The sequence below is a fragment of the Salvia splendens genome, chromosome 13, assembly GCF_004379255.2.
Source record: "Salvia splendens isolate huo1 chromosome 13, SspV2, whole genome shotgun sequence".
Taxonomy (NCBI): domain Eukaryota; kingdom Viridiplantae; phylum Streptophyta; class Magnoliopsida; order Lamiales; family Lamiaceae; genus Salvia; species Salvia splendens.
Genome location: NC_056044.1, coordinates 12894339 through 12918035, shown reverse-complemented (window position 1 = coordinate 12918035; position 23697 = coordinate 12894339). Strand labels below are relative to the sequence as shown.

The window sequence follows — 23697 nt, the reverse complement described above, 5'->3', positions numbered from 1 at the left end:
GAGTTTGGTTTCTGTTTTGACCAATCAAAAGAAATGATTTTGGTGTGAACTTTTAACTGATTAAACCTTTATGTGTCTACTGTGTGATGACCAAATTTTAGGGTCATATGAGGTCTGATGGAATTTTAATGATTTTACAAAACGATTGCGCCATTCTGACAGATTCTGGTTTTGTTGAAATAAGCTTTGTTGGCAAGTTTTGAAGGAATTACATGATACATGTGTGAATAAGGAACGAATCCTATGATGTTATTATGTGTTGCACGTTGATGTATGCTTGAGTGTTCGTTTCGTTCATGTTGATGAACGTTTGGGTTGGGCAATCTAAGAAAACGATGAAAGGAACGGTAGGACATGCATGATAAATGTATTGATGGAAAAAATTGATTGTGTTATGGTGTTGAAAAGGATTGTCGTGTGTACGTGGGTACAAAGAGCAAGGGTTGCATAAAAGTTGTGAATTGTGGGTATAAGCAAGCGAGGTGGGCTTTCTTTTACTAAACTCTTTTACGTTTCAAAATTATGATATTGGAGTTATAAGGGTGGTTTAAAGTGTTATGTCATGGCATGATTGTTTTGATGTTGAGATTGTTGCCTGATGCCTAGTTCGTTTGAGCTTGCTCCGTTAGGCTATATGGCTATGTGTGAAACGAATTCGGGTCTGAGTAGGGCCGCGAACCCTATCAGGTTATGTACACTGGTGGGATCGGGAGCCGTCCTTGCTAGTCGGCCGGTCTCGTGGGCGAATAGTGTGGCCACACTTTCGTCGCACTGTGGAAAGATGATGTGATTGTTGGATTGTTGAGAAAGTGGGGAGATTGATTGTCTGACCAGACTATGAAACTGTTTTTGTGATACTCGATGATATTTCTCTTCTAAATGAAAAACTCGAGTTCACTATGGTATGGATGACATAACTTTTATCAAATGTTTTTGGCATGAGCCCATTGAGTATATTAAGTACTCAGCCCTGCATATGTTTTCCCTATGTGCAGGTTGAGCGATGATGTTGCGGCGGATGTTGAGTCGAGCTTTAAGAATTTATGGATGCATCGTGTTTTCATACATAGGCGTCATCCTATGACTCTGCCTTGTTTCCGCTGCCTTGTTTGAAATTGTTTTCTTTCTAAAAGTCTTCCATTTTTTTTCCGTACTATGTTATGACATTAATTACCTTGAGACATTAATCCACTACTTAACTATTCAATAGACTAAAATATTTCTTTTGGAAGTTAATTGAATTTTCATATTAAATGTTGTCCTTTATTGATTCCCTCATTTCTTCCCCGCTTCTTAGTTCCTCCCCTAGTCGCGTGTTCTCTATCTTTACTATCCTTAGTAAGGTCGGTCGTGACACACTTAGAAGAAAAATCTTTAAACTAAAAAAACGAGACATCTGAGCAACCTTGCCAAGGGGATGCGAATCAAAAATATTTTTAATTTCAAACTGCTCGTCCAGATATGCTTGATGTTTCAAAAATATTTTTGGAAAGTACAATTTTTTTCTTTGTTTGGATTTTTCTAATAAGGAAATTACAAAAGACATATTTACATTATTTACAAAATGCATATGTATTCTTAGGAGTATGCTGTTTCAGTTTACAGATTTACACTCATTTCCTTTCTACCTGACCCAGCAATTCCCTAAGAATACCTAGCAAAGTTAGGCAATTGTGGAAGGCATGCGTAGTGGAACCTCTTCCACCATGCACATCTCTGAACTATCCCTAAATACCTTGACTCTGTGACCATTAACAAGAAATGGGATAGAGTTAGGGGTGCTTCCCTGAATTTCCACGGTTCCATTCGCTCGGAGGCCAACGATTGTGTAGGGTCCTATCCACTTGGACTTTAGCTTCCCGAGCATCAGCTTGAGCCTTGATTGGAATAAAAACACTTTCTGACCGACTTGTAATTCCTTGACCCGGAGGTTTTTGTCATGCCATAACTTGATTTTCTCCTTGTACCACATCGCGGTGTCATACGACTCAAGCCTAAGTTCCTCCAGCTCTTGCCGTTGCAGTTTTCTTTCCTCCTCACAGGCCTGGGGCTTCATGTTCATCTCCTTAACAGCCCAATAAGCATTATGCTCAATTCCGACAGGTAGGTGGCACATTTTGCCAAAAATAAGCATGTAGGGTGACATTCTAATGGGAGTTTTGAACGCAGTTCGATAGGCCCATAAAACATCGTCGAGCCATTTACTCCAATCTTTCCATGATGGATTCACTGTTTTCTCCAGAATAGCCTTGATTTCTTTGTTCGGGACTTCTGCCTGACCATTTTCCTGTGGGTGGTAAGGAGTAGATAACCGATGGTGAACACCATTCTTTCTCATCAACGCTTCAATAGTCCTATTGCAGAAATGGGTTCCCTGATCAGAAATAATAGCTCGGGGTACACCATACCAGTTGAATATATTGGCCTTCAGAAATTTTGCTACTTCTTTTGACTCACTAGAGCTTGTAGCTTTGGCCTCTATCCATTTGGACACATAGTCCACCGCAACCAGTATATAAGTGTTTTCATATGACGATGGGAAGGGACCCATGAAGTCCATCCCCCAAACATCGAAACTTTCATAGACAATTATAGGAACCTACGACATTTCATCCCTCGCAGAAATCCCCCTGGTTTGTTGGCATCTAGCGCAACTTTGGCAGAACTCAAAAGCATCCATATTCAACGTGGGCCAGTAAAACCCGCTATCCTTATTCAACGTGGGCCAGTGCATGGCAATGATTCAAGACATCCTTTTGCTCCTACTCGGGGATACATCTCCTGATTACCTGATCTGAACCCATCCTCCAGAGGTAGGGGTCATCCCAAAAATAATACCTTGCTTCACTCTTGAGTTTCATCCTCTCGGCATGGGAAATTTCTCGAGCACTAGGCAACTCTCCCATGACCAAGTAATTTGCCAGGTCTTCAAACTAAGGCTGTGCATTCAACTTATACTTTCATATGTCTGAATCCCCTGGGCCGGTTAACGCTAACACTGCCGCCCAACTAATATGTCTAGGGAATTCCATCAAATAGTATAAATGTTCCTCTGTGAACACATCTAGTATATCTTCTTCATTATCTCCTAGGAGTATCCTGCTTAGCTGATCAGCCACCTTATTTTCAGTGCCTTTTTTGTCTCTGACATCCCAATCGAATTTTTGAAGTAACAGACCCAGCGAATCAATCTCGGCTTAAATTCCTTCTTGGCTAACAGATATTTGATAGTTGCATGGTATGTGAACACAATTACCCTTGACCCTAGTAGATATTATCGGAACTTCTCGAATGAGTATACAACAGCTAGCATTTCTTTCTCTGAAGTGTCATAATTCTTCTGGGCTTGGTTGAGAGTCTTCGAGGCATAGAAAATTACAGAGCTTTTCCTGTCAATCCTTTGACCTAGCACTGCTCCAACCGCGATGTCAATAGCGTCGCATATTACTTCGAATGGGTGATTCTAGTCTGGAGCTCTGATAATCGGGGCTGATACAAGCTTGGCTTTCAAAAGCTGGAAAGCCCCTTGACATGCTTCGTCGAAGATGAAATCTACATCATTCTGCATGAGACGAGTAAGCGGTTGTCCAATCTTTGCAAAATCACTGATGAACCTCCGGTAAAACCCAGCGTGGCCTAATAACCCTCTTACTTCCCTTTGATTTGTAGGGTAAGGTAGCTTCGAGATCACATCCACCTTCCCCTTTTCCACTTGAATACCTCTCTCAGATACAACATGGCCTAGAACGATGCCTTTAGGGACCATGAAATGACATTTCTCAAAGTTGAGGATAAGGTTCTTCTCTTGACATCTCCTCGGTACAACATCCAAATGACCTAGGCATGATTCAAATGAATCCCCACAAATAGTGAAGTCGTCCATGAAGATTTCTATACACTCTTCTAGTAGGTCAGAGAAAATGCTCATTATGCATCTCTGGAAGGTTCCAGGTGCGTTATAGAGTCTAAAGGGCATCCTCCGGTAAGCATACATACCAAACGGAAAGGTGAAAGTTGTTTTGTCATGATCTTCTGGATTCACATAAATCTGGAAGTAGCCACTGTAACCATCGAGAAATCAGAAGTATTGTTTCCCAGCTAACCTCTCCAGCATCTGTGATCAATGAAAGGTAAGGGAAAATGATCTTTCCGAGTGGCTGCATTTAACTTTCTGTCATCGATACACATTCGCCATCCCGTGACTAATCTCGTAGGTACCAGTTTGTTCTTCTCATTTCTCACCACTTGTATCCCAGATTTCTTCGGCACCATGTGTACCAGACTCACCCACTCACTGTCTGGGATCGAATAGATGATTCCCAAGGACATTAGTTTCAACACTTCCTTCAGGACCTCTTCTCTCATGTTCGGATTCAGCTTTCTTCGTGGATCCCGGTGGGCCTTTGCTCCTTCTTCTAAACGGAAGTGATGCATATAGAGATCGGGATTAATACCCACCAGGTCTGACAGCGTCCACCCTATAGCCTTCTTATTCCGCCTGAGTACCTCCAATAACTTTTCTTCATGTTCCTGGGTCAAGTTGTTGTTGATGATAACAGGGAATGTGTCACGACCGCCCATACAAGGGGTACCACAACGCGGCGATCGTGACCGACATGCATGGATAACAAATTAAAAAGAACAACTTGATTAACTTAAAAGAAGAAAAACAACTTAGTTTAAAGAGTTTAAGGTTATAATTTTTTTTTAAAAAGACATAAGGTAAAATACTTTTAAAAAGGACAACGGGAAAAATTAGATTTAAGAAATACAACAACCAATAACAAAAGTAGAACAAACACTTAACTTAAATCTCGAAGAATAAAGTTCTCAAAAGACAACATAAACACTTGTTTAAAACTCATCACCACCATACATGTTCAAACATAAAACATAAAGGAAAGATTAAGTCTTGAGTCATAGTTCAAATTATAGCAACGGAAAAGAAAAGGTTTAAAGAGAGTCAAGGATAACGCCTATGTATGAAGACACAACGCATCCTAAGTACTTAAGCCAGCTCAACATCCACCGCAACATCCCGCTCAACCTGCACATAAGAAAATAATATGCAGGGCTGAGTACTTGTTGTACTCAATGGGCTCATGCCGAAAACATTTAATAAGTTATGTCATCCATACCAGTGATCTCGAGTTTTATGTAGTAAGAAAATATCACGAGAAACACAAAATATTCAAGTCTGGCCAGACAATTTATCTCCCCACTTTTCACATCAATCCAACAATCACAACCACAGTGCGACGAAAGTGTGGCCACACTATTCGCCCACGAGACCGGCCGACTTGCAAGGATGGCTCACGATCCCACCAGTGTACACAGCCCGATAGGGTTTACGGCCCTACTCGGACCCGAATTCGATTCACAACACAGCCATATAGCCTAACGGAGTAAACTCATACGAACTAGGCATCAGGCACACAATCTCATACAAAAACAACATAGCATGACATAACAGTTAAACCACCCTTATATCTCCACATAATATTTTTCGGAAAAGTAAAGAGATTTGAAAAGAAAGCCCACCTCGTTCTCTTAGCAATTCACAACACAACTTAGCAACTCTCAATCCTCGAGTTCACGAATACACAACACCCTTGTCAAAGACAACACAGTTAGCTTCCCACAACAACATATTACTATGCATGTCCTATCGATTCTCTCGTCGTTTTTCTCAAATTCCCGACCCAACATACGTCACAAAGATGGGAGAACACATCGTAACACATTTCAATTTATCACACGTGATCACATCATTTAAACACGTTCCTTGGACATACATTTATCATATAATACTTTTAAATATGAAAATAAGTGTCATTTTAACAGGGCAGAAAACTGGCAGAACTGCGCGACCGTATTGTAAAAATCACTATAAATTCACCCGACCTCAAAAGATGCTAAATATTGGTCACAATACAGAGGACACATTCAAGCTCATCCATGAAAACTTTCACACCGAAATCACGTCATTTATTCAGTCATATCACATATTAAACTCTCTGGTCGGAACATACAATTTCTAACAGTATTGCGCAGTTCATTTGAAAAATTCACCATAAATTCATCCAACGCTCAGAAAGGCTGAAAATTTACCACGACTCAGAATACACTTCAAATTTTCATAGAGTTCAAGAATCACATCAATCGGAGGTAATTTGGTCAGTCAGACAGAAAACGAAACGTTCATGGCGTGAACTCAAGTTTCTGGCAGATTTGCGCAGTCAACTTCAAAAATTTATTAAAAATTCACTTTTCGATAAAAATGGCTGAAATTCACACGGGACACAGAAAACAGCTTGAAGTTTACTCAGTAAAAATTTCATAGCTAGATTCGTTCGTTTGATGGGTCAATCACAGATCGTAAGCCACTGGTCGTGCATCACAGATTTCTGGTTCAAGTTCGAAAATAGGGTTTCCATCTTCCATCACGCAAACACCGATTTCTCATGCTCGAAAACACATAATCATGCTTACAAGTTCCTCATATATATATTTGCACATAAACTCATATTATTCACCAAATATTCCAAAACAACAACACATGATTTCAATCAAAACACAATATCATCCAAGTTCTTACGAAAACACACTTTCCCCTTGTTAAATCTTGCGATCTATCAATCCTACAACCACTACATGCATGTAGGACTCAAGAACATGGTTCAAACGGAAAAGGATGAGGAAAAGTGAGCAAATATACCTTCTTTGACAAAAATAAATCGGTATAAGCAAAGAACGAAACGATTCTTCGGAGACTCTTGAAGATAACTTCAACGGATTGCAAGAACAAGGGTTGGTGGAGGATTTTTGGAGATGGGAGAGTGGGAGAAGAGGCGTGTGGTAGAGAGATTTGAGAGGTGGAGGCGGGTTTTTTTTTTGTGACTATGGTTAAGGTTTATTTGATTTTATGGCTAAGGTTTAATCCCATACTTAATTTAAATAATTAAAAAGAATATCTCCAAGTATGGAATAGGGGGTGGGCGTGTGGTATGGAAGTAGTGAAGAGAAAAATATTTAAATATTCCAATAAAATTGGAATATGATTTATATTTGGTACATTTTTTTTTGGGGAAAAGACTCCCACAAAATAGGTAACAAATAAATTAATTCCCCAAGGAAAATCATAGGTACATGGGCGAAAATTCATTGGCCTTAAAGACGGAAATAGTCAAATCCTAATTAAAATAGGATATGAAGGGATTTGACAACATACAGTTAGACTTAATTGGATTTTAAGTTCAAGAAGGGAAATTAAACAAGGCACCAATTAAATCTACAAAAATAATTCATCCTCCTAATTAATAGGGGATTTTTGAAAATCTCCAAGGAATAAGCTAAGGGTCGAAAATCATGTAGAATAAATTAGGGATAATTTGGTTTGGATTTAATTTAGATAAATATCCCAAAACAATTAATTAAATCCAAGAAAGAAAATATTAATTCCAACAATTTGAAGGGACCGAAAATTCCAACTAAAATGGCTAGGACAACATGCATGATCCCATTTAATTAATTTCCCAAGTTGGAAAAATATAGTACATTATTCCACATAACTCACAACAATTAAAACTCACATTGCTAACTCAACCACATATAAATTTAATTCCACAAATGATATTCCAAATTCAACAACCACATTAATGAGAACAAAAGTCGCAAATTTTCGGGGTGCTACAGAATGTTTCATTCTCCTCCAGATAAGCATACTTCAGACCTGGTGGAAGTGTCTTCAATTCTTTCTTTGGTGAACTTGCCTCCTGGGGTAATGGATTCTTTTCCATTTCCTTTGTGGTCAGAATCTCTAGGTCTGGCAATTTTTCCACACTAGCCAGATGGGCAGATCCTCTTGACCTGGCAGACGTCGGATTCTTACAAAATTCCACGATTGCCTCTGCTAACTCCTCATCTGTCAATTCTTGAGTGTTCATTGCTTCACACCATCCTGCTACTTCTTTATCAATTGAGTGACTCATTTCTGAATTATCAATCTGTTCCTGCATGAGTTCAGTCTCAAGATATTCCTGGACCAAGGGGTTAATAATATCCACTGCATGAAGATTTTCCACATCCAAAGGTTTTCTCATAACCTCATCAATGTTAAAAGTGAATTTCTCCCCATGATAATCCAGACAAATTGTTCCATCAAAAACATCAATTGTAGTCTTAGCTGTGCGTAGGAATGGTCTACCTAAGAGCACTCCGCTAGACTCAGCAGATTCAATCTCATTCATCTTAATCACATGGAAATCAATAGGATACAACAAATCATGCACCTTAACTATCACATTCTGCACACCTTCTGGACTTATGCATGATCTATCAGCCAATTGGATCACTACCTTCGTATAAACTAGTCTTACTCCTACTAATTTCTTGTAAAGTGAAAGAGGTAACACATTGATGGACACACCTAGGTCACACATTGCATGCTAAACTTTCACGTTACCTATTTCAATGGGTAACGTAAACATACTTGGGTCGGTCATCTTTGATGCAGCCTCTTCTTCTGTATCACAGCTGAAACGCTCTCCCCGATCACGATTTTCCCGTTTCACTTGGTTTTCCCAGCGATAAATCACTTGATAAATTTGCTGAAGAGAGGCAGTTTTAGAGCCCGTAGAAATGGTAGGATGATTTCCAGTTTGCTGAAAATTTCCATGAAATCCACTGGTCATCCTTCTTCTTTCTGGCTTTCCCTCGATAGGGGAATGGCTTAACTGTCCTGGTAGAGTCTCCCTTCGAAAACTGTAACATCCCAAAATTTTTGCGACTCTTATTTTAATATGTCGATTGGGAATTTTATTTATAAAATATAATTGTTGCTACGTGATGGAGTTGGCCATGTGGAATAAATTGTCATGGGTGATTTGGAATGAAGTGTTATTTATATTTTTTTCAATGTGGGAAATTAATCTAAATAAGAGCATGCATTTTGTTCTAGCCAAATAAAGTGGCTATTTTTGGCCCCTCCAATTATTGGAAACTATATTTTTTTTCTTGGATTTAATTAATTGTTTTGGGATATTTATCCAAATTAAATCCAAAACAAACTATTCCAAACTTGTACTACATGAATTTTGAACCCTAGCCTATTCTTGAGGGATTTCGAAAAAATCCTCTAACTTAATTAGGAGGACGGATTATTTCTTTGATTTAATTGGTACCTTGTTGATTCCCTTCATTATTTTAAATCCAATTAAATCTTGTCACATTTTGTTTCCTCGCCATAATTTGATTAATATTCGAATTATTCCCTTGTGGGAATAATACCCAAATTTTCAGCCCCTTTGATTAAGAAGGAACTAATAATTGTTTCCTGCTTTGTGAAATTCCTTCGATTTAAATAAATACCAAATTAATACCTAAGTCAAATTAATTGGGGATGTGAATATTTTCCTTGTATTGTGCTCTCCATATCACACGCCCCTTATGCTTCAAATTTCCTTGTGGAAATTTATTTAATTTTTACCTATTTTATGAGAGTCTTTTCCTATAAAGAAATTACCAAATTTAAATCCTATTCTTATTTAATTGAGGATTTAAATAATTTTCCTTGTGCACCCATTAAATTTTCGCTCTCCCCCTTTTATTTCCTACTTGGAGATTTAATTTATTTTGTTCCCTTGTTTATGAAATATTCATTGTTTTAATTCCTAAGTTGTGAATATATTTCTCTACAAGTAAATACCAAATAAATTCCTTGTTAATTTAATAGCCAATTTTCAAAAATTCCCTTCTTTTAATTGTGGGATTTTATTTATTGGCCTCTATTTTATTCCTCCACAATTAATTAATAAATTAATTTAGTTGGGGATTAAACCTACTATAAAATCACCTAAACCTAACCCTAGCCCCAATATTTTTTCCCCTCCCAACCGTCCACCTCCTCCCTCTTTACATTCTCTCCAAAAACTCTCCTTCAATCCTTGTTCTTACATCCATTGGAGTTGGAATTTCAAGAGTTTCCGAGGAATCGCATCAATCCTTGTTTCTACCGTTTGATTTTGATTCAAGAAGGTATGATTTAAAATCTTTTCCTCATCCTTTCCATTGAATCGTTGTTTTTGAATCCCTCATGCATATAGTGAGTGTAGGAATCATAGATCGCAAAACTAATCGGTGGGAATTTATGTTTGTGTGAGAAAATTTATGGATGTGCGATTTTGAATGAATATGTGTGAAGTTTGAATAATTCATTGGTAAATGATGTGTGAATATATGAGAACATGAGTGTGAGAACTTTTTGAAGCATGATTATGTATTGGAAGCATGAATAAATGTGTTTGGATGAATGATGAATAAACCCTACTTTCGAAATTGTGAAGCATGAAAACTGTGGTGTTCAAACAGTGGATTCCGATGTGTGTTTGACCAGCCAAACGATCTTATTTTGACATGAATTTTTAACTGAGTAAATTTTGGGATGTCTTATGTATTTTGTATGAATTTCAGTCCCTTTTGAAGAAAGATGAATATTTAATAAATTTTTGAAGTTGACTGCGCAATTCTTCCAGAAACTTGTATTCTCGCCCAAAGAGTTTCGTTTTTGATTTGACCGACCAAATGGCCTTATTTTGATGTGAATTTTTGAATGGGTGAAACTTTAAGTGCCTTCTGTGTTGTGTGAAAATTTTAGGCTCATTGGACATCGGATGAATATTTGACAAATTGTTCAATTGAACTACGCAGTAGTGCCAAAATTTTTATGTTCCAACCAGAGAGTTGCACTCTTGTTTTGACTGACCAAATGACATGATTTTGGTGTGAAATTTTACCTAGATGAACTTGAATGTGTATACTGTGTGGTGACCAAATGTTAGCTTCATATGAGGTCGGATGGATATTTGGTGATTTTTACAAAACAACTACACAGTTCTACCGGTTTTCTGTCATGTTAAAAATAGTACTTGTTGTCAAGTTTAGATGAATTACATGATGCATGTGTGATTAAGGAACATATCTTATGGCGTGGTTATGTGCTATACGTTGAGATATATTATGGTATGTTTCCTTATGTGATGAACGTTTGGGATGGGTAAATTAAGAAAATGATGAAAGGAACGATAGGACATGCATGATAATTTGTATTGATGGAAGACTGATTGTGTTGTGGTGTTGGAAAGGGTTATTGTGTGTACGTGAGCACAAGGAATGAGGGTTGCTTTGAGTTGGGCATTGTATTGTTTAAGCAAGCAAGTTGGGCTTTCTTTTACAAATATCTTTACCTTTCGAAAATATGATGTGGTGTCATAAGGGTGGTTTAACTTGTTATGTCATGCCATGTTGTTTTTGTTTATGAGATTGTTGCCTGATGCCTAGTTCGTCTGAGCTTGCTCTGTTAGGCTATATGGCTGTGTTGTGAAACGAATTCGGGTCTGAGTAGGGCCGCAAACCCTATCAGGCTGTGTACACTGGTGGGATCATGAGCCGTCCTTCCTAGTCGGCCGGTCTCGTGGGCGAATAGTGTGGCCACACTTTCGTCGCACTGTGGAATGATGATTGTGATTGATGGATTGTTGAGAAAATGAGGAGATTGTTTAACTGGCCAGTCCATGAAACTTTTTTGTGTTCTCGATGATATTTCTTAACTACATGTAAAACTCGAGATCACTGGTATGGATGACATAACTGTTATAAAATGTTATCGGCATGAGCCCATTAAGTACAACAAGTACTCAGCCCTGCATATGTTTTCCCTATGTGCAGGTTGAGCGGGATGTTGCGATGGATGTTGAGTCGGCCTAGGAATTTTGAGTGCGTTGTGTCCTCATACATAGGCGTCATCCTATGACTCTCTTGATAACCTATTTCCGCTGCTATTATTGAAACTGTGTCGCTAGAATTTATTTTATTTCGTACGATTTTTGTCTTGTCAAATACTTTGAGACTTTAATCCGCTGCTTACTTCGTTACTCTAAAATGGTTTTCGTAAACTAAAACAAATGGTCTTTTAGGAGTTAATTGGATTTTTGATATTTATTTTTCCGCAGTTTTCTTTGAAAAATTGTTTGCTAGAAATCTCCGCACTATTTGATATTGTAATTATGACATTAAGTATTTTGAACTAAAATTCGTTGCTTAACTTTTCAATGAACTAAAATATTCTCCTTCTTAAGTTAATTGGGTCTTTCATATGAACTGTCATCCTTTAAATGTTGTCCTTTATTGCTTTCCCGTTGTTACGATCTCCTCGTTTTATTATCCCTAGTATGGGCGCTCGTGACAAAAACTCTCCAGTTTCTTTCCTTCTTCATTTTCCACTTCAGTTTTTGGGTTTAGGAAGAATGGATCAACTATTCGAGGTAGTGGCTTCCTCAAATCACCTATCTGGATGTCATCCCCTATTCCGGCTTCCCCTGTTTCAGTGTCTTCCTTCTGCCTGACCGTGTCCTCTGTTTCTTTGCTTACCACAGTCAGACTTTGCTCGTCAATCTTCATTGATGGCCCTTTATATTCTCGTCCTAATCTCGGGGTAATTTGACTGATGTTTGCTCTCTCCGGTGGTTTAACAGAGGCAGGGATTTTTCCTTCAATCCCTTGCATCTCATTCAACGAAGTGGCAATTTGAGACATTTTTTTGGCTAGCATATCCATCGCGGCCTTCTGTTCTTGCTGAGCGTCTTGCAACTTGTGAACTATGTCATTATTCGACTGCATGTTGCTCTGAAGATGTTGTTGCGTGTTAAGTAGATCGCCCACCATATCATCTGTATTCCTTTGCTGTTTGGGGTATGGCTGACTTGAGCTTGTGCCCTGGTTAGGTGGAAAATTCTCCTGCTGCCCCTGGTTTGAGATATAATTGGCATTCGGTCCTTGGTTCCCTTGGTAATTGGCTAGAGAATTTGAATTATTGCTCTGGTAGTTTCTCTGGTGCACATAGTTACTTGATGGTTGGTTCTGACTCCTATTAACCCAGTTGGATTGGTTCCCTTGATTCCTATTCCCCCAACTGTTCTGTCCATCATGATTCCTGCCATACCAGTTTGGCTGAAAGTTGTGTCCATCTTGATTCATGCCATACCAATTAGATTGATAATTTAGTCCCTCCTAATTTCTGTTGGGCTAGTTAGATTGCCCCTCTGATGGATTTGTGTTCTGCGGTTGAGGAGGCCGATTCTGGTTCCCATCAGCCCATCTGAAATTAGGGTGCTCTCCATGGAGCGTCCTTGATCATCCAAGGGTTCCAATTACTGTTCTGGTTGTTTTGGTTCCAGTTACCTACTGCATTCACTTGAGCTTGGCATCCAATCTCTCTTTGTTGACCATAATACTGACATCCCTCATCTAAACCAAGTAATTACTTATTTTTTTCTACTAGGGCATGTGGATTGTTCTTTCCTATAGCATTCAGAATCGCTTTCTCCAGTTTGTCCATCCTAGAATCCATCCTATCCTCAGCTTCCACCATCACTGCATCCAAATTTCCCCTTCTAAGGATAGTGGTACGAGGGGAATCATACTCTTTCTAGGCTCCAATAAGTCTCTAAGATATCCTTGGCTTCACTCACAAGCCTCCTAGCAAAATCTCCTCCGTTTGATGTGTTTACAAGATCCTTGCACTCTGGAGTCATCCCACCGTAAAAATTGTTATATATCTCCGCTTCAGCCATACGGTTATTTGGGCATGAGTCTACCAATCCTTTGAAGCGCGAACAGTATTGGCTAAGGGTCTCATCGTAGTCCTGCCTAGCCCCCTGAATCTCTTTCTTAATCGCATTGGTCTTGGTGGAAGGAAAGAAGAAGTCTAAGCACATCAATCGGAAATCCGCCAAAGTACGGATGGAGTTTGGAGGAAGCCTTAGTAGCTATGTGTTCGCCTCCCCCTTGAGAGAGAAAAGGAGAGCACGCAACTTATAATCTTCTTCAGTTGACCCATCGGGTCTCTTCTGGATTCCGCAGAGTTTGCAAAATTCATGCAGAAACTCATACGGACACTGAATCGTCCGCCCATAATAGTGTGGCATCACCGATAAGACATTTGTCTTGACTTCAATCGCAAGCTGTGCTAATGTGACCACTATTGCTTGAGCTGGCTCACCATTGAAGTGAGCATTCAGTGATCCTATCTCAGGATCATTATCAACTATCTCTGCCATAACTTCTCTGGCTGCTCTTCTTCAAACTCCGTAGGTATTTCATGTTCTAGTTTTACGGGTGAGGCTGGCTCTGCCTTACTCTCTGAACTCGAAGGTGTTGGGTTTGTAGTGGTTAAGCCGGACCTGGTAGTAACAGGGGTTGTTATTTCCTTGGCCCGCCAACTATTCTGGGTATGCCTCCAATTAGATGTATCGTTCCAATACCCGTACCTCGAGCCTCTTCTTAAAATGAAAAAGAAATAAATAAAAACAGATAAAAAACTATATACACCAAATCACTCTCAACAAAAACATAAAATACGCCATCCATACCCGGCAACGGCGTCATTTGAAAGTGACTGATTGAGTGTGTGACATGCGTACGTGTAGGTGTAGATCAAACAGGTCTAGAGGATTAACTCAGCCACTGGGCCTAGCAAATCTCTAAACTATCTGACTGTGTCGTTGGCTAGTATAGGGTAGTAAGGATCGATCCCACAGAGATGGCAGGAATTAGCAAGTGTTCAGAGGGCCTGGAAGGGGTTGGCTACTGCCACGCAACTCGTGGGTTAAGACTTGTTTGACTACTAGACTCAGAGGAATTGAAAAGTAACTAATCTATCTACTAGACCTAGGAAACGGTAAAAGGTATGTACGTATGCATGACTGTCACGACCGCCCATACCAGGGGTATCACAAACGCGGCGATCGTGACCGACATGCATGGACAACAGTTTAAAAGAACAACTTAAGACTTAAAGAAGAAAAACAACTTAGTATAAAGAAGTTTAAGGTCATTTTTTTTAAAAGACGTAAAGAAACATACTTTTATAAAGGGCACCGGAAAAATTTGACTTAAGAAATACAACTATATATATAAAAAACTAAGGTAAAACGGACATTTAACTTAAATCTCGGAAAACACCATTTTCAGAAAGACAACGTAAACACTCGTTTAAACCTAACACCGCCATACATGTTCAAACACAACACGAAAAGATTAAGGTCTTAAGACATAATTTAAAACATAGCAGCGGATAAATAAGGTTCAGGGAGAGTCAAGGATCACGCCTATGTATGACGACACAACGTATCCTAGGGTCTTTAGCCAGCTCAACATCCACCGCAACATCCCGCTCAACCTGCACATAAGAAAAATAATATGCAGGGCTGAGTACTTGTTGTACTCAATGGGCTCATGCCAAAAACATTTTAATAAGTTATGTCATCCATACCAGTGATCTCGAGTTTTATATAGTAAGAAATATCACGAGACAAAAATCCAAGTCTGGCCAGACAATTTACCTCCTCATTTTCCACATCAATCAATCAATCACATCCTCTTACCATAGTGCGACGAAAGTGTGGCCACACTATTCGCCCACGAGACCGGCCGACTAGCAAGGACGGCTCACGATCCCCTCTGTGTACACAGCCTGATAGGGTTTGCGGCCCTACTCAGACCCGAATTCGTTTATCATAGCCCTATAGCCTAATGGAGCGAACTCACAAACTAGGCATCAAGCACAATCTCAACATAGCCCTATAGCCTAACGGAGCAAGCTCAAACGAACTAGGCATCAGGCAAAAATCTCAACATCAAAACAATCACGGCATGACATAACACTTTAAACCACCCTTATAACACCACATCATATTTTCGGAAAAATAAAGAGGTTTGAAAAGAAAGCCCACCTCGATCGCTTAGCAAATTCACAACCCAACTTATAGCAACTCACGATCCTCGAGTTCACGAGTACACAACACCCTTGTCAATGACAACACAAGTCAGCCTTCCACATCAACATTTTACTATGCATGTCCTATCGTTTTCTCTCTCATCGTTTTTCTCACATTCCCCAACCCAACATGCGTCAAAAGGGTGTAAAGACACACGTAACACATTCCAACTTATCACAAGTGATTTCAACATTTAAACACGTTCCTTGGACATACATGCATCATATAATACTTTGAAACTTGAAACTAGGTGTCATTTTAACAAGGTATAAAACTGGCAGAACTGTGCGACCGTTTTGTAAAAATCACTATAAATTCACCCGACCTCATATGAAGCTAAATTTTGGTCACAATACAGAGGGCACATTCAAGTTCATCCATGAAGATTTTCACACCGAAATCACGTCATTTAGTCAGTCATATCACATATTAAACTCTCTGGTCGGAACATACAATTTCTGACAGCACTGCGCAGTTCATTTGAAAAATTTACCATAAATTCATCCAATGCCCAAAAAGGCTGAAAAATTAACAGACTCAGAAGACACTTCAAATTTTCATCTAGTTCAAGAATCACATCAATCGGAGGTCATTTGGTCAGTCAAACAGAAAACTAAACATTCTTGCCGAGAACACGAGTTTCTGGCAGATTTGTGCAGTCAACTTCAAAAATTTATTAAAAATTCATTTTTCGATAAAAAGGGTTGAAATTCACACGAGACACAGGTAACACCTTGAAGTTTACTCAGTAAAATTTTCATATCAAAATTCGTCTGTTTGATAGGTCAATTACTCATCAGAAGCTACTGGTCGAACATCACAGATAACAGATACACAATTTCTAAATTAGGGTTTCCTTCTCAATCATCCAAACACCAATTCTCATGCTTATAACACACAATCATGCTTGATAAGACTCTCTTAATCATGTTTGCACATAAACTTACATCATTCACCAAAGATTCCAATCAAACTTCACACAATTCAATTGAAACGCATATTTATCAAGGTTTTCAAGCAAACTCACTTTCCCTCCCCGATTAAACTTGCGATCTACGATTCCTACACCCACTACATGCATGTAGGATTCAAGAACATGGTTCAAATGAAAAGAATGAGGAAAAGTGAAGCCAATATACCTTCTTTGACAAAACGAATCGGTAGAACCAAGAAACGAGGTGATTCGTCGGAGATTCTTGAAAATAAACTTCAATGGATGCAAGAAACAATGGTGGAATAAGTTTTTTTGGAGAGAATGTGGAGAGGGAGGAGGGAGGTACGAAAATTGAGGGAGAATGGGGGCTAGGGTTTAGTTTAGGTGTTTTTATAGGATTAGGGTTAGGTTTAAAATCAATTAATTAATTAATTGTGGGGAAAAATACAATTAAATAAATCCCACAATTAAAAGAATAAAATAAGCATGTTGGAAGGGGAGGAAATTTTCGAAAATTCCATGTAGGAATAGCAATGAATTTATTTGGTATTTACTTGGAGAGAATATATTCACAACTTAGAAAATAAAAGTGAATATTTCATAAACAAGAGAACAAAATAAATTAAATCTCCAAGTATGAAAATAATGGTGGGGGCCGAAAATTTCCATAAGGAAATTATTTAAATCCCCAATTAAAAGAATATGATTTAAATTAGGCAATTTATTTATAGGAAAAAGGCTCCCATAAAATAGGCAACAATTAATTAAATTCCCACAAGGAAAATATTGCATAGGGGGCGTGTGATATGGGAGAAAAGTAGGAGAAAAAAATATTCACATCCCCAATTAATTAGACATAGGAATTTATTTGAATAAAAAGGGATTCCACAAATTAGGAAACAAATAAAATATCCTCCAAAATTAGTGGAGGGGCCGAAAATTGCTAACCAGGGAATGTCCCAACTCTCTATTTATTTTAGGTGAAGAAATAAATTATAACATGATTTAATTGGATTAAATTCAAAGGAAGAGAGTCAATAAAGCACCAATTAAATCAAATGAAAATAATTCTTTCTCCTATAGGAGATTTTCGAAAACTCCCAAGGAAAATTAAAATGGAGTTCGAATTCCATGTAGTACCATTTAGGGTCATTTGGTTTGGATTTAATTTGGATAAGTATCCCAAGACAATTAATTAAATCCAAGAAATGAAATACTATTTCAATAATTAGGAAGGGCCGAAAATTCCAATGAATTGGCTCGAAAAAATAAATGCATGATCCTATTAATTATTTCCTCACATTGGAAAATATAAAACATCAAGCTCATCATTCCACATTAACCACGAAAATTTATTTCACGCAAAACACTTAATCACATAGAGTCAAGTGTTTTGCGTGAAATAAATTTTCGTGGTTAATGTGGAATGATGAGCTTGATGTTTTATATTTTCCAATGTGAGGAAATAATTAATAGGATCATGCATTTATTTTTTCGAGCCAATTCATTGGAATTTTCGGCCCTTCCTAATTATTGAAATAGTATTTCATTTCTTGGATTTAATTAATTATCTTGGGATACTTATCCAAATTAAATCCAAACCAAATTACCCTAAATGGTACTACATGGAATTCGAACTCCATTTTTATTTTCCTTCGGAGTTTTCGAAAATCTCCTATAGGAGAAAGAATTATTTTCATTTGATTTAATTGGTGCTTTATTGACTCTCTTCCTTTGAATTTAATCCAATTAAATCATGTTATAATTTATTTCTTCACCTAAAATAAATAGAGAATTGGGACATTCCCTGGTTAGCAATTTTCGGCCCCTCCACTAAATTTTGGAGGATATTTTATTTGTTTCCTAATTTGTGGAATCCCTTTTTATTCAAATAAATTCCTATGTCTAATTAATTGGGGATGTGAATATTTTTTTCTCCTACTTTTCTCCCATATCACACGCCCCCTATGCAATATTTTCCTTGTGGGAATTTAATTAATTGTTGCCTATTTTATGGGAGCCTCTTTCCTATCAATAAATTGCCTAATTTAAATCCTATTCTTTTAATTGGGGATTTAAATAATTTCCTTGTGCAAATTCCTTATGGAAATTTTCGGCCCCCACCATTATTTTCATACTTGGAGATTTAATTTATTTTGTTCCCTTGTTTATGAAATATTCACTTTTATTTCCTAAGTTGTGAATATATTCTCTCCAAGTAAATACCAAATAAATTCCTTGCTATTCCTACATGGAATTTTCGAAAATTTCCTCCCCTTCCCACATGCTTATTTTATTCTTTTAATTGTGGGATTTATTTAATTGTATTTTTCCCCACAATTAATTAATTAATTGATTTTAAACCTAACCCTAATCCTATAAAAACACCTAAACTAAACCCTAGCCCCCATTCTCCCTCAATTTTCGTGCCTCCCTCCTCCCTCTCCACATTCTCTCTTATTTCACCATTGTTTCTTGCATCCATTGAAGTTTATTTTCAAGAATCTCCGACGAATCACCTCGTTTCTTGGTTCTACCGATTCGTTTTGTCAAAGAAGGTATATTGGCTTCACTTTTTCTAATTCTTTTCATTTGAACCATGTTCTTGAATCCTACATGCATGTAGTGGGTGTAGGAATCGTAGATCGCAAGTTTAATCGGGGAGGGAAAGTGAGTTTGCTTGAAAACCTTGATAAATATGCGTTTCAATTGAATTGTGTGAAGTTTGATTGGAATCTTTGGTGAATAATGTAAGTTTATGTGCAAACATGATTAAGAGAGTCTTATCAAGCACCAATTAAATCAAATGAAAATAATTCTTTCTCCTATAGGAGATTTTCGAAAACTCCCAAGGAAAATAAAAATGGAGTTCGAATTCCATGTAGTACCATTTAGGGTCATTTGGTTTGGATTTAATTTGGATAAGTATCCCAAGACAATTAATTAAATCCAAGAAATGAAATACTATTTCAATAATTAGGAAGGGCCGAAAATTCCAATGAATTGGCTCGAAAAAATAAATGCATGATCCTATTAATTATTTCCCCACATTGGAAAATATAAAACATCAAGCTTATCATTCCACATTAACCACGAAAATTTATTTCACGCAAAACACTTAATCACATAGAAACGAAAGTTTCATAATTCTAAGAATCCAAAATTCGAATAACATATAAGAAGAGTCACAAAAATTTGGGATGTTACAATGACTAACGGAAATGAAATTTAACTAGAGAATTCAGATAACTAAACTACCGGGCCAGGTAAGAGGGTTTTCGAAAACAGCTAAACAATACGTAAACATGCTGTGGGGACCATTTTCCTGATTTAGCTACGATGACATAAAAGCTGCTGAAAGTAAACAACGGCCAGTGGCAGATTCGACTTCTAACTAATTTCTACCTTCATCTTCTTTAACGATCTCAGATCCTACTTCAAACATTACGATTTAACACAAAACTACTACATCTGAACTACTAGGCCGAGCAAAATAAGAAAACAACAGTAAACATCCGTAACCATGCAAATTCAGAACATCACGTCTCAGATCCACAACTCCAAACTTCAATTCAACTCAAATCAACAAAAACCAACTCCAATACATCAGATCCATACTCCTCAATTCAAATTCAACTGATTCAACCACAAATCAACTCTGATCAACCCGATCTCAACTCCAAATCAAACATTAATTGCGAAAAGCATCCAAATCAGTAACAACCAACAATCAAACATCAGAAACAGCTGAACAGTAAACAAAAACTTCCATAGCTACTAGATTAGGGTTCAACTCAGAAATATCAGGTGCTGAGCTTCCAAAACAACGAAGTCTCGGCTAAAAAATGACAGAAAAATAAAACAATTGTATATTTACCCTTCGCAAGGATGGTGTTACACCACGAAAACTGAACTAGACTACCACGAACTCCCAGAATTTACCCCATTATTGCTCAATGCATAGAGAAATAAGTCTGTGTAGTGAAGAGGAATAAGCTAAGAGCAAAAAGTGAATGGGTGAGAATGATGATCGACGATGCCTCTCTTCATGTAGTGTCTCTATTTATAGTTGAGGCTAGGACTTGTAGGGCACTCTCCCTTGATGATTTGTCACTTTTGCCCTTCATAGAAGATCCTCCAAAAGAAGCTTTTCTGCTCACAGCTGCTCCCAACTTTGCTCCTGTAATCCCCTGGATTAGGTTGCAAGCTGGCTCCTTCACTCCATTTTCCTTTGATTTCCTCTGCCTAGTAAGTTTTCTATCTGCTCCCTAGGCCTGGCAGATTCTCTACGCACCTAAACTTATAAACGTGTGTTAGTTCATGAAAATCATAGAATTTATCCCCATAACCGATGCATGAAATGAGCTTTATCATTGCAGGTATTTATAGTGCTAATAAAAAGTGCATCAAAATCACCGCCGCTTGAGGAATTCATCAAATGATTGCTCTCGGGTGTCATTCCTTCATAAAAATTGTTGTAGATTTCTGCCTCCACCATGTGTTTGTTTGGGCAGGCATCTTGCATCCCCTTAAACCTACTCCAGTACTGACTCAAAGTTTCATCGCCATCCGGATGGGCTCCTTGTATCTCCTTCTTCATAACGTTAATCTTCGTGGAGGGGAAAAAAGTATCCAAAAATTGGGATATGAAATCAGCCCACGTCCTGATAGAATTGGGGGGCAGCCTCATGAACAAAGTATCCGCTTCTCCTTTTAATGCGAAAGGAATGGCCCTTAGTCGGTAATCGTCCTTAGTTGATCCAGCTGGACGTTTCTGAATCTCGCAGATTTTGCAGAACTCATGAAGGATGTCATATGGGCACTCAATTTTCCTTCCATAATAGTGAGGCATAACGGCCAACACGTTATTTTTCACCTCTATATTAGCTTTCCCTTGAGTCACCACGATGGCCACGGCCGGCTCACCATGCAAGTGAGCATTGAGAGAACCGATCTCAGGATCGTCCTCCAATAATGCAGCCATTCTGACTGGTCTTTCCTCTACAACAGTCTCCTCCTTCGGCTCAGCAAATGGGGGCCGATCCTCCTCTCATTCAGTTGTTGTATTCGATGGTCCTTGATAAGGCTAATTTTATGCATTGGTTAGGAGGATAAACTCATGCATTTAAGGGGACTAACGCATTTTTTAAGTCAGGTGTGTGGAAGATATTGCCAGGCCAAGGAAGAAAGGAAGACAATTGCCTGGTGAAGGAAATTTGGCAATAAAGTGAGCATTATGAAGGAAATATAGCAAGACGGAGGAGATCGCTAAACTGAAGGGCAGAACAGAGATTTCAAGTGAAGGCTTCTAGAAGATCACCTCCGCATCTATATAAGAGAGAGCATGTAATTTAAACAGAAAGGAAAAAAAAGGAAAAAAAATAAAAAAAGAAAGAAAGAAATAAATTTTTCTTTTGGCTCTCAGCATATTCTCACACACTTCTACACACTTGGGTTTCGGAATTTGAGAGGGGTTTGGGTTTCACTTTCGGTTTGATGTTGCATACCACCGTCCTCACGTAGGGCGAAGAAACAATTTACTATTTTCATTTCAGTTTCTGCTGTGAATTTCACCGAGTCTTCGCTGTTCAAAGCTCGGCTTTTGTTGACTGTTGAAATACTATTGATCCTTCTATGCAATTTCTATTTCCAGTTATGATGATGTTGATTTCGAGTATGGATGATGTTTGTTTCTGAGTTTGTAGTTGTTTACTTGAACGGATGCTTTTCGCACTTGATCTGTTGAATTGGAGTAGAATCGTGGTCGGTTTGTCGTTGATCGGAGCAGATTTGTTGAATCGGTGTATATGGAGTTGTTTTTGGTTGTAGTTTGGTCCGGATTGCTTGGATTCGGAGTGGATTGAGCGTCCGACGTGTGGTTCTGAAGCAGAGTTGTTTGATTGTGCATGAATTTGATGACTCGTTTCTGTGTTTTTGTTTCCCTTCGTCTGGGATATGTAGATCTTTTCTGTTTCCGGTTAATCGCCAGTTTCCGACGTCTGAATTATTATATTTTGTTTGAATCTAGTTATTTGCTCTGTTTTCTCCATGAACCGGTGGATTTTATGGATATCTTTGGAAAGTTGGAGATCAACTTACCGTTCTTACAGGCTTTGAAATTGACAAGACCCAGTGGGAAGATCCTGATTGGCGAGAACGTGTCAGCAGTGATTCAGAAACGCAGGATGCCTTCGAAATGCACTGACCCAGGTATGTTCACCTTACCCATTTCCATTGGTGATGTCAGAATTGAGCATGTTATGTGTGATTTAGGGGCATCGATAAATGTTTTACCGCTTTCCATATACAAAAAGTTGGTAGGAGTAGGAATGGCGGATACAAAAGTGGTGATCCAATTGGCGGATAGGTCGTGCATTTGTCCAGAGGGAGTTTTGGAAAATGTTATAGTCAAAGTGCATGAATTTCTGTATCCGGCCGATTTCCATGTTATTAAAATGAGTGATAATGAATCTGCTGAGTCTAGCGGCGTGCTTTTAGGACGACCTTTTCTGTGTACCGCTAAGACCATTATCGATGTCTTCGATGGAACAATATGCCTAGACTATAATGGGGAGAAATATACATTTAGCATAGATGAAGCAATGAAGAAACCATTAGATGTAGAGAATTTGCATGCTATCGATGTTATTAACCCCCTGGTCCAGGAATATCTTGAGACCGAGGTTATGCATGAGCAGATTGATAATTCAGAGTTAAGTCACTCCATTGACAGAGAAGTAGATGGTTGGTGTGAGGCAATGCACACAAAGGAATTAACGGATGAAGAGCTAACCGATGCTATTTCAGAGTTTTGTAGAAATCCGGAGTCAGCCAGGTCAAGGGAATTAGCCCATGTGGCTAGCGTGGAAAATTCTTCTGGGTCTCTAAGGGAATGATGACAGATGCGACGAAAAAAAATCCCTTGCCCCA

The 23697-nt window shown here is 38.3% G+C and overlaps 1 protein-coding gene across 1 annotated transcript; it reads right to left on the bottom strand.

The window, feature by feature from the left end:
- Positions 1 to 12222: 12222 nt before the first annotated feature.
- Positions 12223 to 13032, bottom strand: LOC121760511 (GATA zinc finger domain-containing protein 14-like). Its single transcript, XM_042156169.1, has one exon. It carries the CDS (start codon positions 13030 to 13032, stop codon positions 12223 to 12225), a length of 810 nt encoding a protein of 269 aa, XP_042012103.1.
- Between the last annotated feature and the right edge of the window lie 10665 nt (positions 13033 to 23697).